At 42.7% G+C, this 16,903-nt stretch overlaps 1 protein-coding gene across 2 annotated transcripts in view; it reads right to left on the bottom strand.

The window, feature by feature from the left end:
- adamts18 (ADAM metallopeptidase with thrombospondin type 1 motif, 18) overlaps positions 1–16,903 on the bottom strand; it is a 65,421-nt gene that overhangs the window by 12,660 nt on the left and 35,858 nt on the right. For both annotated transcript variants that reach the window (XM_054771434.1, XM_054771435.1), the window contains 4 exons: positions 15,440–15,563; positions 14,952–15,196; positions 6,123–6,243; positions 4,080–4,206 (listed from right to left, as the gene is read on the bottom strand). In XM_054771434.1, the coding sequence (XP_054627409.1) occupies positions 4,080–4,206; positions 6,123–6,243; positions 14,952–15,196; positions 15,440–15,563 (617 nt within the window). The remainder of the gene's footprint in view (positions 1–4,079; positions 4,207–6,122; positions 6,244–14,951; positions 15,197–15,439; positions 15,564–16,903) is intronic.

Here is a 16,903-nt window from a genome sequence, read left to right as displayed (position 1 = left end):
AGATAACACCGGAACCCAAATTTGTGTAAATATGGGGACAGTCTGTGGAGCTACTGCATGGCTGTCCAAAGTGTGGCCCGCGCATTCTTCAAATATAATTTAACAAGAAAACAGCAAAAATGGGAATATCAGCAGTAATTTTACAATAATAAATACTTAATTTAATATTTAATCAAATATTAACAGAAAAAAGTCTTAATTTTACAAGAATAACGTCATTTTAGCAGCATTAAAATTATAATATTAAAAAAAAGATTTATAAAAACAGAATAATATCAGAAACAAATAAAAACAAAATAAAGTTGTCATTTATGGAAACTTTATTTATTATTCTAATATTATGGCAATAAAGTCAATACGTGGAAATAAAGTCTTAATATTATGAGAAGAATATTTACAAGAAGAAAGTCGAAATAGTTGGAAAATTAAAAAAAATAACAACAGCAGAAATAGTCACTTTACAAGAATAAAGTCAAAATATTCAGAGAAAAAAGTCTCATTTAACAAGGAAAGTTGCAATTTTACGAGAATAACTATTAAGTTATTTTTTTAAAAAGTAAAAATATTATGAGAAACTAACAAAACAAAAAAAATGTTGCAATTTTGGGGAAATTATGTCAGGGGAAAAGCTATAATATTATGGGAATAAAGTCCTAATAGTATTAAAGAACATTTATGAAGATTATTGAATTCATTCAATACCAAAGATGTATTTGTACATTTTTATAATTATAAATAATATACTTTGACATTTTTTTGCGCAAGAGGCAAAAAGAGGTGATGACGCACTTCAGAGCAGTTTTAAGCCATACAAACGTCCACAAGGTGGCAGGAGTGCATTTGATAAGAGCTCGGCAGAGATCATGTGAACGGAAACTCACACATGACCGGAAGGAGGAAGCGAGAGAGCGTGGAGGAGTGTAGTGTGGAGAAGGTTACGCAATGTAAGGAAATTTTAACGCATGCACACGCGTGCACACACATGCACACAGATAGTTCAGTTCCAAATGTGAAAATTGTAAAAAGTTCATGGTGTTGTATTTGTAAGTAAATTGTTATTTTGATGTAAATGTTATGCTGTTGTGAGTTAAGAAGAAAGAACACATTTTTGGAAAATAAAAAAACAGCAAAAATGGGGGAAAAAAGAGCAAAGATCCAAGTTGATACTAATAATAGGCTTTTTCACCGACATGTCAAAGCTGCAGGTTTTTTAAAAATATTTAATATATACAACTTCTTAGCATATCTGCCTACAAAATATCGAGGCGGCAAAGTTGCATCCTTTCATTTTTCACCTTGTGGCCCTCGCTGGAAAAGGTTTGGACACCCTGATCCACTGAATGCTGGCATCATATTTTGCAGTGACATAAAATCAGAGCTTCATTTCTGGCTTTTCAAGTTAAAGCTGCAACCATATAAAGAACAGAGCGGCTTTTGGTGCTTTCTGCGTCTCAGAGAAAGCGTAAAGTTTTCTTTCTATGGGGGTGTGAGCAGGGCACCCTATGTGGACTGTAGGGGGCGGGTCCGGACGTGCAAGTGGACTGTTTAATACCTTTGGCCAAGATAAGAGAAATGCTTGAGACAGATTAGAGACAGGAAATGGCGTCTCGGGTGGTGGGAACGTCGTTGAGAAACAGAGGCCGAGTGTTGGAAGCGTAAGTGATATTTCTCTGGCTTGCTCCACTCCGCCCGGACTTGTTTGCACCCGCCTTCCTCGGTCCGCGGCGGGCGAAGTGACAACATCCTAAACATCCGACGCATGCGTTTTGTGTTTCTATTTCGGCCCGGCGGTTTGGACGCGCAGGGCATAATTTGAGCATTAGTTGAAGTGCCGGTGCTCTCCTCCCTGACCCCAAAAACGTGGTGCCCTGCCTCCGCTGTGAAGCGGAGATGTAAATCACTGGCCTCAGCCAAAGGCCTTTCATTGGGTGCTGTTTCAACTTGTACGCCACCGCACTAAAGCCTGCATGCACGCCCTGCTTTGAAAGTGAGCGCCATTAGACGCCGGGTGTAGACAACAGAGATGCATGGGTGGGCTCTGGATCTATGGGGGGTTTTGTTCAGGTCAAAAGACCACTTTAATCTCAAGTTAAGGTTTATATCCTGAAGGCTAGACTGAAATAAGATGCCTCTGGCAAAATACTGCATCATACCTGAAAGGATTCCTTTCCATGCCAGAAAACAGTACAGTCTGTGACTTCCACATTGTGAGACAGTAGGATTAGTGGTGGGTAATGTGGCTAACAACGCTACCTTGGAAGCAAAGGAAGCCACCACATTGCTACAAACCGTAGAGTATTCTATTAGAGCTGCTGTATATTACATCCAGTGAAAACGTGTTCGCCCCCTTCCTGACTTGTTTTTTTTTGCATGTTTGTCACACTTAAATGTTTCAGATCATCAAACAAATTTAAATATAACACAACTGAACACAAAATGCAGTTTTTAAATGAAACATTTATTATTAAGGGAGAAAAATTCCAAAGCTACATGGTCCTGTGTGAAAAAGTGATTGCCCCCTAAACCTGATAAGTGGTTGGCCCCCCTTAGCAGCAATAACTGCATTTGTGATAACTTGCAATGAGTCTCTTCCAGCGCTGGGGAGGAATTTTGGCCCACTCATCTTTGCAGAATTGTTGTCATTCAGCCACATTGGAGGCTTTTCCAGCATGAAGCGCTTTTTTAAGGTCATGCCACAGCATCTCAATAGGATTCAGGTCAGGACTTGGACTAGGCCACTCCAAAGTCTTCAGCCATTCAGAGGTGGACTTGCTGGTGTGTTTTGGATCATTGTCCTGCTGCAGAACCCAAGTTGCTTTCAGTTTAAGGTCACCAACAGATGGCCGGACATTCTCCTTCAGCAGAATTCATGCTTCCATTTATCACAGCAAGTCTTCCAGGTCCTGAAGCAGCAAAACAGCCCCAGACCATCACACTACCACCACCATATTTTACTGTTGCTATGATGTTCTTTTCCTGAAATGCGGTGTTACTTTTACGTCAGACCACAGAGTATTTTCCCAAAAGTCTTGGGGATCATCAAGATGTTTTCTGGCAAAACTGAGACGATCCTTAATGTTGTTTTTGTTCAGCAGTGGTTTTGGTCTTGGAACTCTGCCATGCAGGCCGTTTTTGCCCAGCGTCTTTCTTACGGTGGAGTCATGAACACTGACCTTAACTGAGGCAAGTGAGGCCTGCAGTACTTTGGATGTCGTTGTGGGGCCTTTGTGACCTCCTGGATGAGTCCTCGCTGCGCTCTTGGGGTCATTTTGGTTGGCCGGCCACTCCTGGGAAGGTTCACCACTGTTTCATGTTTGTGAGGCAGGTCCTATGTAAGTGATTTCTTGATTGAGAACAGGTGTGACAGTCATCAGGCTTGGGTGTGGCTAGAGAAATTGAACTCAGGTTTTAACAGGGAGGGGGGGCAATCACTTTTTCACACAGGGCCATGTAGGTTTGGATTTTTTTCTCCCTTAAGAATAAAAAGTTTCATTTTGTGTTGAGTTGTGTTGTCCCTGACTAATATTTCATTTGTTTGATGTTCTGAAACATTTAAGTGTGACAAACAAAGAAAAAAGAAAAAAATATCAGGAAGGGTGCAAACACAAACACAGTGGCGGTGTAGCAAATGTCAGCAGGACTAGCGTGATAATCGCAAACACTGCCACGGCGCTGTGGTCCTCCTTCATGCAAATGTCCTTTCGTTTTCATAGAAAACCATTTTTAGCGTGAACACTGACAGGACATTGTGTTATTTTCAAAAACGTGCACTTTCAATCCCCAACAGTTTTGCGCTAGAAGAAGAAGACCACAGTGTTGTGTCGCTACATGATGATGATGATGATGGTGATGATCACACAAGCAACGAGAAACCCGAGCGCCGAGCCCACTTGGAGCGTCGCTTAAAAAAGGACGAGAGGAAAGATGAGACAGCGGGTCAGGGAGGAAGAAGGCAAACTGCAGACTCCTCAAACCGCACCGTGTGAGGGTGTGCATGCATGCTTGTAATAAAAGCACTTGGCAACGTGGACGCACACATGCCGCATGTCCCGCAGCCACACACACACACACACACTTACTATGCAGGGCAGGGCTGTGTGTTGCAGAGGTGAGATCCCAGTGTAGGTCTGGTGAGCGGGTTGCACATGGTGGAGTTGACGTGGACTTTCTGGTCCTGCAGACAAATAGCTTTGGTGGCGATGCGACCTACAGGGAAGAAATGATGGTATAATGTAGAAACACCACGGATAACTACTACTAAACATAGTACTTACATGTGGGTAATACTAATGACCGTGTCAGTCAAAGCATTGTTGTCTTTTTGTGTACTGTGTATTATTTGAAGTATTTCCCATCGTTTGTGCTGTCTTCCAGCGGGGGGACGCTTAATGGACATCTGGTCTGTGAGTGCACTTTTTGTTTGTTATTCTAACTGTCACATTTGATTACAACAGATTGAACACCGGGTCTTAAACACTGACCAATGGAAGCTAACTAGCATAGACTCTGTCCACACGTAAACATACACGACTCACACGGACGGGAGGAGAACTTATATTTTTTTCACTCTGTCATGAGGGACATGCCATGGCTGACTTCATGACTTCATGCAGTGTTAAGGTAATGTAACGTAAGCTAATGCCTCATCAATGTTTAGTGTCATTACTGCCGCCTAGTGATCAGAATACTACAAATCACATTTCGATATGTATTTCGATATGTTTCGAGTAATAATAGACCGCAGTCTACCACCAAACAGCACATCCTTTATTAATTCATTCATTTCTGAAAAAAACACGATATAGCGAGGGATGACTGCACAATCAAACCTCGGTTTTCATACGCCCCAGTTTTTGTATAACTTGGTTATTGTCTAGAAATTTGCGCGTAACAAGTACTGTGTCATTCCGCAAAATCGAGTGCCCAATCAAAGCACCCTACGTGCTGCTGACTCACCGTCCGTGCATTTTCTATTGCGTGTGACTGCTAAATAACCCCCCATGGGGCCCAAGGAAAGTTGCGAGTGCCAGCAATTTCATAAAGAAGGTGAGAAACACAACCGAATTCCATCTTGTCAGGATGTACGGGAAGTCTACGTCAACAGTAAGTTCCATTCATCATTTGGAATTCTTTTGCATGCAAAAACATAGATCAACTCTATAAAATGCATTTTCTGTTGATGTTTTTGGACATCTGGAACAGATTAATCGGATTTACAGTCGTCCCTCTCTACATTGCAGTTCAAATATCGCTCCCTAACTATATCGTGTTCTTTTAAAAAAAATAATGGCTGTTTCGTGGTTGACTATGGCCTATTATTAGTCAAAAAAATATCGAAAGACAAGTTATATGTTGTATTATGATCACTAGGCATCAATAATGTTATGAGACATTACCTTTCACACTGCAGAGCCGAGATTGAATAAAAAAAGGTTCTCCTCTCATTCTGTGTGGAAGTGGTAAGTTTTTGGCTTCTTTGTCCTTCTTCCCCACTCTGTTTGAAACACTTTCTTCAGGGGATAGTTGGGATTTTTTGACATGAAGTTGTGTGACATCAGTAAGTGACATCAGTAAGTGAAGTAAGTGACAACAGTCACTTACCCCCCTCACTAGGTCCCGCCAGTCCAGTTCTGTTCGGATTTCCGTGACGAGGAACCTAGTTCCGCTTAGTTGATGGGTCATTTAAGTAAAGAGTTTGACTTCTCAAAACACGTGTAGTAACAAGTAAATTGGAGAGGCTAACTAGTTAGTTCGCTAGTTTGCTATGCTAGGCTGTTATGTCCCTGCAGTGGTACCGTAGCCCGTAGAATAATAGGGGTGTTATTTCATGTGTACAGGGCTGTAATAATGTTAAAAGCTGGTCTGTTTTCCCCTGAGGGCAAACCAAACGGTGCCACAACAATCATCTCGTTTTGGTGACATGAATGTAAACAGGAAGCAGGTTTGATGTATGGACTAGTTGGTCCACACCCAAGGTTCCCATCCACCGCTGTGACACACCAGAAAAAGCTTGGTGGAACGCTCCTGCCATAAAAATCATCCATCCCGATCACCGCATGCGTGCGCATGACGGCAGCCCTCAAAGACAAACGTAGAAAGCCCACATCCAAACACCAGCTCACCTCCAGCGCAGGGAGCGGAACAGTCGGAGCGCACCACGCCCCAGCTGTAGTCCGGCTTCCTCTCGGTGCGAGGCAGCGTGTACTCCCAAACCACGCCGGGGTTTCTGCCCTGCAGGAGGATCTGCAAGAAGACCAAGAAGAGTCCTTTAATTGTCAGGGAAGACACGCTTTCTACATCAAGGGAGTCCACAAATAGCATGACTTGTTCACACGACACTCTTGGTGGTAGCAGAGTGGATGAATCACATTGGAGCTGCAGTCCTTCAAGGCCCAATTCAACAAATACATTTGTTAATCAACTCAGGCAGTGGCACAAAAAGTGAGGGGCGCCACGCTAGAGGGGGCAGCAAAGCGATGGGAGGAACATTTTTTTGAGTCGTCATTTTCTGTATATAACAGATGTTTGTGCACGTGTAAATGATATCATCAATAACACTGCACTGATTACCCCCCTCGCCCCCCCCACCCCCAAACACACACAAACACACACATGCACACACACACACACACACATACGCACACAGACTATAGGCGCTCTAGTGCCCGCCCCCTTGTGTTATATAATTATAATTGTAATTAAACGTAAACGACACTGTGTGTGCACATGTGTGCACGTTCATGTGCATGTGCATGCATTAAAGTTTCCCTACAATGCGTCACCTTCTGCATGCTACACTCCTCCATGCTTTTCCACTTCCTCCTTGCTGTGAAATGTGTTTTTACATGCGAAAGACCCAAGCCGAGCTCTTATCAAATGCACTTCTGCCACCTTGTGGTCGTTTTTATGGCTTAAAACTGCTGTAAACGTGACATCTTTTAGTGTGCAGTTGTGTCATCACCTCTTTGTGCCTCTCACCTCTAAAATGTAAAAGATGTATAAATACGTCGTTGGGATCGGGCGTTCGAATTTATAAAAACGTATAAATACATCTTTGGTATTGAATGAGTTAATCGACTAAAAAATAATCATCAAATTATTTGACTTATTTATTATTTATATATATATATATATATATAGTATTTTTTTATACAGCACCAGACCACAACAGAAGTAATCTAAGATACATTTGACATGCTATATTGTAGATCATGTCTGTCAGCGCAGTCCCTCCGACCCATGCACACGCACATCCCAAATGCAACTGCATACCGTCGGCCAATGCTGCATGCGTGCACGTGACAGCCAACCCCCCTCCACCACATAGCTGCAAACCTAGCAGAATTACTGTGTACTCTTCAGGGGCGGGTGGTGCATTTGGTACCTGGGACTTGACCAGCCAGAGTTTTTCTTGGCAGACATTGCGAGGGGCAGTGTTATTAAAAAAATAATGATAATAATAATCGATGCTGTCATTTAACCTGACTAGGATTCAAACCACATTCCCTTGTGCCATTACTTATTATAAATAAGTGCTAGCAGGTATACAGTATGTAAGTTCCTTATTGAAGTGCAGCATTAATAGTCCCAGCTTGTAGTTGAACAATGCCAGCTCACTGATTTTGTCTAATTTACTTGTCTCTGTCCATTTATATCAGTAGTATGCAGTCACGGCCATCAAAGCCTTTTCTGCTGGCCTAAACGCTATCAGAAGCACTGACCTACATTTACAACTTCCATTATTGAATATAGAATCAATATTTATCTAATAACCATAAAAGGTTTAAATAAAACACATCTACTCACCAGAGATGTATTCTCTTCCTCGTCAGCCACTGTGGGCGTAAGTCAGCTTGTTTTACAGTTTTTCTCTGATCAACCAATCAGAGGAACAAAAAGTGCTGATGTAACTGTGAGGTGAATCTGTGGTGAATTTTGCTAGTAGCGTTTAAATGACATGGGCCTGCACTCCGGATTCTGAAGGCCCTGGGCAGATTACATTGATATGGCAACACAAGGAAGCTGAAGTCTGATTGGACAAACATATCTAACTTATACATGGGAGCAGCGCAGGCATGAAACACGCTACTAAATGAAGATAATGAACTATTGGGAACAATTAATACAATTTCATGGAACAAATACTACAATTGAAGTTGGAAATGTAGGTCAGTGCTTGTGGTAGCGTTTCGGTCAGCAGAGAAGGCTTTGCACCCCACTGCTCCTTTTACTCGGCGACTTGTCTATTTTACGTCATCAAATAAACTGTAAGTTGGTCTTTAAATCACATACATTTGAAAGCTACCATAGAAAAGCGGACTCTAAGTTTGAAATATGCTGCATTGAGACTTGCGGGACATGAAATATGGATATATAAGTGTGACAACGTGGCAGGGTGCTTTAGCGCTATCATTAACTTTTGGCCACGAGCCCCTTGAGAGTTCAGCACACATTAGGATGCGAATTTTCTTCCTCTGTGCTTCAGAACCAGCTCACCGCACAAGCGGGATGGTCACTTTATTTGGACAGCGCACTGCTCAATTTCCTGCATCTTCCACCGCACCACATCCTTTTCCTATTCTCTCCGACCAGCCGGGGATTCCGAGTTACCTTGCAAAGAACGTTTATTTGGACGTCCAATTCGAGCGGAGACTCGCAGATGAAAGAAAACGAAGGTGGTCATTAGAGGGTCCGAGAATCATCACGGAACGTACACGAGGATTCGCTAAAAGCTCATTTGCATACTCAAGCTATCACGCTCTTCCACAGCTAAGGGTTGATAATTCTCTGTCAATTTTACAATTTGCCCGTCGTTCGACTGTCAAATTACTGACACAGCTGTCGATACGGCTGATTTTCCTTGGCCTTCATCCCAGCTTACACAAAAGGAGTGAAAGCCAAGCGCCTCCTGGGTCCCATCCACGTTTCAAAATCCCCGAGGCAACAACAGCCACAGAGTCAAACAATCAGTTATCGCCTCCAAGTGTGCGGTGGGTCCGGTAGCCAAAAGGTGGAGCATTTATCTCCGGGCCTGCACATGCACGAATGTAGCTGACGGGGGCAAACAAATGATGTGTCAAGGCTTCAAAACGCTGCCTATGTTAACCGCTGTCGCTTGGATCACAAAAGGAGGTCGGCGGGCATGCCGAAACCTCCCGTGTGTTTTAACGTCAACGTCAGAAGAGGCTGACTCTGCAGAAATTAGGTTACGCTTACATGTTGATAACCAAGTCAAATGGGAAGTTTGTGCCTTTCTTCAGCAAACATAAAGAAACCCTTTAGACAAACACCTCTTCCCATGTCTCTTATTATGCCAAAGTGACTTTTTAATGATGTTCTTAGAGTAAAATGTGTCCCTAGAGCCTATTTAATGAGCACCAAACGTGAGAAAAATTTGTCATCTCCCTCACTTGTTTGCTTCGCTTTTGACAGAAGAGGCGCACAAACGCTCGATTTTGAAGTTGCGTCTTTTCATGACGTCATGAAGGAAAAAAAACTCCATCCTAATAGACATGATAGCGCCTCTGACCCACCCCTAGCTAAATGAGACCACCACCTTGGATACGCCCACCACTTGACAGGCAGCAGCTTTGTAAAAACAAAAAAAGGCTTCACTACACATCTTAACATTTAGACAATGTAGCCTGGAGCCCTGCCAACTATACATGGGAGCTAATCATTTAATTTCTCTTCAGCATGTAGCTCCTCCCGGCGGATCCTGAGGTGTTCCCAGGTCAGCTGAGAGACATAGTCTCTCCAACATGTCCTGGGTCTTCCCTGAGGCCTCCTACCAGTCGGTTGGTCCTTGAACACCTCCCCAGGGAGGCGTCCGAAAGGCATCCGAACCAGACGCCTGATCCAGACTCATCTAGCTCGTCTCCTCTCCGCTTGAACCCGCAATCTTGTCCTTCCGGTCGCTCCCCAAAACTCATGACCATGGGTGAGGGCAGGAACGTAGCTCAACTCCTTCTTCACCGCGAGAGACCGATGCAGAGTCGGCATGACTGCAGACGCTGCACCAATTCGTCTTTCGACCTCTTGAACAAGACCCCGAGGTACTTAAACTCCTCCATTTGGGGCAGAATCTCATCCCAGACCCTAAGGGTGGCACTCCACCCTTTTCCAGGTAGTGTTGTTATCGTTGTTATCGACGTTACAATACCACCTTTATCCTTAATGATGGTTGCAAGAGTCTTCTGCGGTGCACTAACTGTAACTACTTTTCCAGCGAGTCTTGTGTTTACGGAGCAAGCACCCAGGACCACCCGTATAACCTTAAAACCCTGCAGATACCCACATGATTTGAATACCCTTTCTTCAACGTACAGAATACATGAAGTTCAGCATCTGACGCAAACATAGCTCCATGGTCCAACATTGATGTTTTGGCTGGTACCTAGTCGCACATGCTCAGACTGAACATTTTTCACAATTAGTTTCTCCAAAAGGCTGTTGTCATGGTAGCAAACCAAACGAGCAGTCTTCATCCGTCTCCAGTTTGCTTCCACTCTATATTCATTCTGTTGTAATGCAATGCTTCCTCCCAATCTCGAGCGCCCAATTCCCACCAATACATGACACGATGTACACCAGCAGACACGCAACAGAAGAGCTGTGTCCAAACGTCTGAGACTTGATCGCTTCTTTTTTGCATCTTTCCATCTGCGTCAGTGCTGAAGACACCCAACGGACGTCAGCGTCCGCCAGGATAAGCACTGCAAATCTTCAAACAATTGATTTAGACATCGCCAAATTTGTGTCGCAACCGTGCCGCTTGTTGGAAACGCGTCTATGAAGATCATGTGCAGGAAAAAACAAAAACCAAAAATCCAATTTGTGCGTCCTGACCTTAACTCATCACATTCAAAGAGCTCCATTGCAGAATTCTTAATCTTTTAATCTTGCGGCGAGCCTACTCTCCAACCAACCCTCCATCAAGCTCCTTTTTTTGTAATTACAGGGCATACTTAGAGAGATTACGGCTGTGACATCTGCAGATCAGCACAGATGTATGACGGCCACGCACAGATCATGGTTACTCGTATTAAGCTTCCTTTCTCTCCAAAGGACAATGTCGGGTCCTTAGAACGTTAATCCTGCTTTTGTACGTCGTCAGCGTCTCAATCGGTAATGGTGATGGAAAGCAAATGTAAAAGTCCAAAGGGGATAAAAGAAACGAGAAGACATATCATTCTAATACTACTGGTTATCTCAAGACCCGTTTCATTACCCTTTGAAAACCGCCAGACCCCAGTACAGGGGGCCGCCAGATTGCATTTGTGTTGCTACGGCAACTGCTGGGGACACACCGATCCACATTTTTTCACTTGATCTCGACACCTTTGGATATATGGCGATACCGATAACATTCTGACACCAGAGCTCTGTTTTCCCAGCCGTCACCACACATGCGAACACGCACAAGCACTCAGCCTGACGCCTTCAAGGCCTCACAGACAGTCGGACAACACAGAACTCTTAACATCGCACATAACCCTTCTACTCCTCTAAAGGTTGCAAATTTGGAACAAATTCACCACATGGTGGCGCTGTTATTAAAACTCCGAGTTTGACCCCATAAATTGGATTGACTTGAAATTTCTAGAATTCTAGAAGTTGATGAGCTCGCTCACCCGAGAGGAGTTCAGAGTAGAGCCGCTGCTCCTTCACATCAAGAGGAACCGGTTGAGGTGCCTCGGGCATCTAGTCCGGATCTAGTCCCGGGGCAGACCTCGGACACGCTGGATGTGGACACGTTGGGCACACTGAAAAAGGTGGCGGGAGACCGGGAAGCCTGGACTTCCCTGCCGAGACTGCTGCCCCCGCGACCCGGACCGGGATAAGCGGAAGAAAATGGATGGATTACGACTTTCTACCCCAACCTAATTTTCCAAAAATTACAACTTAACTTTGTTTTGTTTATATTACTACTTTTGAAAAATTATGTCTTTTTTCTTTAATATTTAAACTGTATCTTACTAAAATGACATTCTTTTTCCTCGTTATTCGACATTTGATGTGTAAAAAGTGAGCAAGATTGGTGGAAAAACACAGCCGCCATCCAGCAAAACGTCTTTGCAGGCAAACCTCCAAGACTCAGCGACTAATTGTGCATAAGTCATTAAGCATTTATGTCATGATTATACAACTTTGAGGATATGTGTATTACATGTATGCTAGCGTGTGTTCCAAAGCATTTTGATCACAACCCGTAGGGGGCGCCACAAATGTAATTTACAGTAATGCGAGCAAAATAGGATGTGGCATTCCCGTGCAGTTTTGTTTGTCAGCAGTCTTAAATGTTTGACTTTTCCAGTTTTCTCCTCCAGGTTAATGTGGAGCAACATTCTATAATTGTTCCAAAAAAGAAAAAAAATCAATCTATTGTGTTCAAGTTACGGTCAAAATTGCAGCTACAAAAGCAAACAACAATGCGTGGCTCACCAGCCAACAGCAGCTCAACGAGCGCAAAAGCTCTTCTCCAAAATAGCTCCCACAGCCGAGACATTCCTCGATTCAAGCGACAGTGACCGGCGAGCGAAGCAAATACCACACTGGCCGCCCAATCCTGTCTTTGAAAGCACCGGCCTGCACAAGGCCTCAGCAGCTTTTTTTTTTTTTTTTTTTTTTTAACACGAGTGAAAACCTCACCTGGTTTCCACTTCTGTTTCTGCAACCTGGAGGTCAGAGTTCAAGAGAAAACAGATGCTTCTGCTGACATAGTTACATCCCCCCACACCAACAAGACTGAGGATGAACGACTCTGCGACTGATGACTTTGGCTGTCAGGACTATCCACCTGTAACACCATCGCATTCTGACGCGTTAGGGCAAGCAAAGACTCAGACGCTAAGCGTCCATCACGTGTTTTTGAGGTGAGAGGACGCAGTTGCAGTTAGCATGTGACTGCCGTTTACTTTACAGTGCCAGGACTGCCATCATGCTTATTAACTAGATGAAGCAATCTCTGCAGAAGTTGTGCGTGAATGCTGAACTGAAATGTAGAATGAATGTCGAAATATTCCAGAAATGGGATACAATCTATTCCGAGGATCGAACCAGCAACCTTCAGGTTGAGAGACGACTACTCTACCACCTGAGCCATGCCACCCCCAGAGTAAGCCACCTACAGGTATTAATAAAGGAACCTGACCTGACCTTTGTTTACACCACTAGACCAGATGTGGCTAACAGCGCTCTTATTTTGAAAGCCGAGAAACACTTACCGACACGATCGTTCCTTCTCCTCACGATTGACAACATTTGATTCACATTATGTCAATTTCCGCGAGTAAATTCTGTTTCCCGCAGAAATCATTCAGCCCTACTGTGTTTTTTTTATTTTTTTTTTTAGAAATTGATGAAAATGTCTTGTTTTTTTGTTGTTTTCATTACACTACTAAAATTAATCAAAGTAAACAACAAAAACATACTCAAAGAGTTAACTCTCTGACTGGGGACTTTAGAGGGCAAACATGCAAAAAAAAAAATTAAGAAGGGGGTAAACGTTTTTTCACGCCACTGTACATAAAAGGTGTGTCAGGAAAGTTCCAGGACTGTTCCTGTTGATCACATTGTTCTATGTACGGGACATCGTCCACTGTGAGTTCTTGTCACAGGGCCAGACCATCAACCAGTACATCTACCTAAAGATCCTGCAGCGTTTGCGTCTTTCTGTGCACGAGACGAGACGAGAGTTGCAGCAGGACAACTCACGCTGCTCTGAGTATCCAACAGTTCCTGGCTAGGAAGAACATCACCGTGCTGGAGCAACCGCCTTACTCACCCCACCTGATTTTTTTCCTCTTTCCCAACCCAGCTCAAGATGGTCACCAAGGGGACCCGTTTTCAAGACGTGGATGACATTAAATGACCTTGACGACGAAGCCGCGAAGGATCCCGGAAGAATCCTTCCAGCCGTGCGTGAATGCGTTGCAGAGAAGGCTGGGAAAGTGCATCAGACTCCAGGGGGATTACTTGGAAGCGGAAAACTTGGAGGTTGCAGCTTGGATTTGAAATATATCACCGGTCCTGGAACTTTTCCGATACACCTCATGTACTGTACGTACAGTAAATGTGCAAGCAATGGCTAGTTTCAGTTATGCTGACAACGGCTTATCTCGACGTCGCGTTCCACTATAGCAGCAACGTTTTGTTTTTGTTTGTTTTTGCAAATTTGGCCAGAATATTAGGACCCTACTGACTCCTTTGGTCATGAAATTGAAATCACCACTACATTCCTTATGAATGACCCTGGACCCTCGTTATTTAATGCATATTACTTTTATTTTCTTGGAAGTTGGTTAACCCTTACATCATGAACCATTTGTCTTCTTCACCCTTTTAGCGAGCATCAAAAGTTCATTCATTTTAGAATATGCCAATAGAAAAACAGCTTCGGGCCAGAAATGGCACCCGTGCCAGACTTTGGCAATCGCTGCTATTAAGTCAAAACCCCCTGAGGTTGTCCAATTCACAATTCAGCCTGGAATTTTCAGGACAAATACCTCTAAAGACCACGCGTGACATCATCTCAGCGTATCGTGCCAGACTTTGTCTTTGTCTTTCCGTGACGCCATTGTTGACAGCGTACAGCGAGTTGATTAACCCTTACATCTTGAACCTTTTGTCTACTTTTTCCACTATTCACCCTTTCACTGAACATTGAAAGATCTGTGGAGACACTGTGAACCCCACCGAGCTTTCCTTAATTGATATTTAAAGCTTTCGAACCTTCTCCAACCCTGACATAACACCTTAACCCTTCAAGACGGACCTCCTGCTGCAGCGCTAAAGAAAGCTCCAACCACTCCGTTCAATGACTCGGTCTATACCCTTCTAATTAATCGAGGCCATGTCGCATGAAAGAAAAAAAAAGAACAGTGGGACAGCATCTCTGGTCAGGGAGCCTGTCACCGCCAATCGGCATGAGAGCACATCACCCGGCTTACTTCAAACACCAGCGTCTCATTAGTCGGCCCGGCGGCGTAGAGCCTCTCCGGCTTGTTGAAAGAGCGCTGGTAGCTGAACACGGCTCCTCCGATGTGGAACTTCCCCGGCCAGTCCACCGTCCAGTCCCCGGTCAGGTAGTACTTCCTCTTCAGGGAACGCACCGCCAGGTAGCTGGTGGAGACCTCCATTTCTTCCACGCGGATGCTTCGAGCGCCAGCGGGGATTGTTACCATGGAGTAGTACTCTGGATCAAGATCAAATAAAATAATATGTCATATAATAATATCTTTTCAGCTCAATTTGGGATGCGTACTTTTGTTTCTGAATATTTCAAGGGACTGTTGCAACCCCACTAACCCCTACTTCTTTCCTGACATGTTGCATTGTACAAATGTAAACATGTCGTAATCCTTAAAGTAACTTTGTTAGGCATGTCCTAAATAAACAAACCCATCCCCATTCCCAGTGTCAGCTAGGACGTGCTTACCGTTAGCCCTGTGCTGCAGGGTGTACTGGCCCTTGTGAAATTTGCACGTGGAGTTGCTTCCTTTACAAACGCCACATGCATCCAGAGAGGCCTTGGAACCCAAAATCTGATCGCAGCCGACAGCCTGCACAGGAACCACACCAAAAAGCAGGCATCTTAGCTGTGTTAGGTGCTCGTAAATGCATATAAACGGAGTGACGAGACGCTTCAAGGTGGCAGAAAAGCAGATTTCACTGCAAATCCCAGCTTGTTTGAATGTCTTTAAGCATTTAAACACATCAAAGCGTGCTGGATGGTTAAAATGGCAATAAAGTGACACCAGCATTGGACACATTCAGCTAATCATCCTCTGCAAGCTTGTACACGAGGGCTGTCCAATGTGCGGCACGCAGTTCCTTTTTTGAACTGGGCTGCAGCACATCATAAAAAAGACAACAGCAAAAATGGAAAACTGCGCACATGGGCATGAAAAAGAGTTGAAATGTTGACACTAATGATGCTAATAATAAGACACTTTGTCACCTACGCTGCAACACTGCTGAAATGCAGGTGTTTATTTATATATGTAGCTACATATTACCACAAAATTGTAACTTAAAAATATTTCATCTACAGTACATACAAAAATAGAATATTATAAAATATGGTCTGATCATCATTAAATGATTTTTAAAAATATGTTAATAATTATAAAATGTATACATAGAAATATTCATTTTATATAATACAAATACAATTACATTAACATGTATAACCTACATTTTATATAATCATGTGCTTTGACATGCAGGTGTTTATTTATGTCATATACTGTATATGCATATATTATACAATTATAAAAAAAAATATTTTAAAATATGTCATCTATAGTACATAAATAAAATAAAATATGTTGTCACCAAAATCATTAAACAATTTACAAAAGTTTTAATAATTATTTTAAAAATTCTATGTTAAAACGATAAATGATATACAGTATAAATACAATATACATAAATACAGTATAAATACAGTATAAATACAATTACATTAACATGAATAACCTGCATTTAAAATAATAATTTAAAAGTACACTGCTGAGGTGCAGGTGTTTTATCTACATAATGTACACGTATGTGCATATATTACACAATTATACCAACAATACATTTCAAAGTATTTAATATATAGATATAATATAAAAAAAGAAACACGCTCTTATTGTAAATGTAAGTTAATGTAAATATATTTGTATTTATATTTTTATTATCTAATAAAATATTGTAATTATTTACTGTTATTATTAAACACGTGATGATTTAATGTATTACCTGTTTATTAAATGAAACTTGTTTTGGTATAATGTATGTATATTTTCAGTGTTATTATATGACAAGACTGTGGGGACATATAAACCTTCTGAGCATATGTATGTTTTTTTTTAAATAGCCACAGTTAAAAATATTGCAATGGCCCCCTGCATCC

The sequence above is a fragment of the Dunckerocampus dactyliophorus genome, chromosome 3 (assembly GCF_027744805.1).
Source record: "Dunckerocampus dactyliophorus isolate RoL2022-P2 chromosome 3, RoL_Ddac_1.1, whole genome shotgun sequence".
NCBI classification, from domain to species: domain Eukaryota; kingdom Metazoa; phylum Chordata; class Actinopteri; order Syngnathiformes; family Syngnathidae; genus Dunckerocampus; species Dunckerocampus dactyliophorus.
This window is presented reverse-complemented; position numbering and strand designations above follow the sequence as displayed.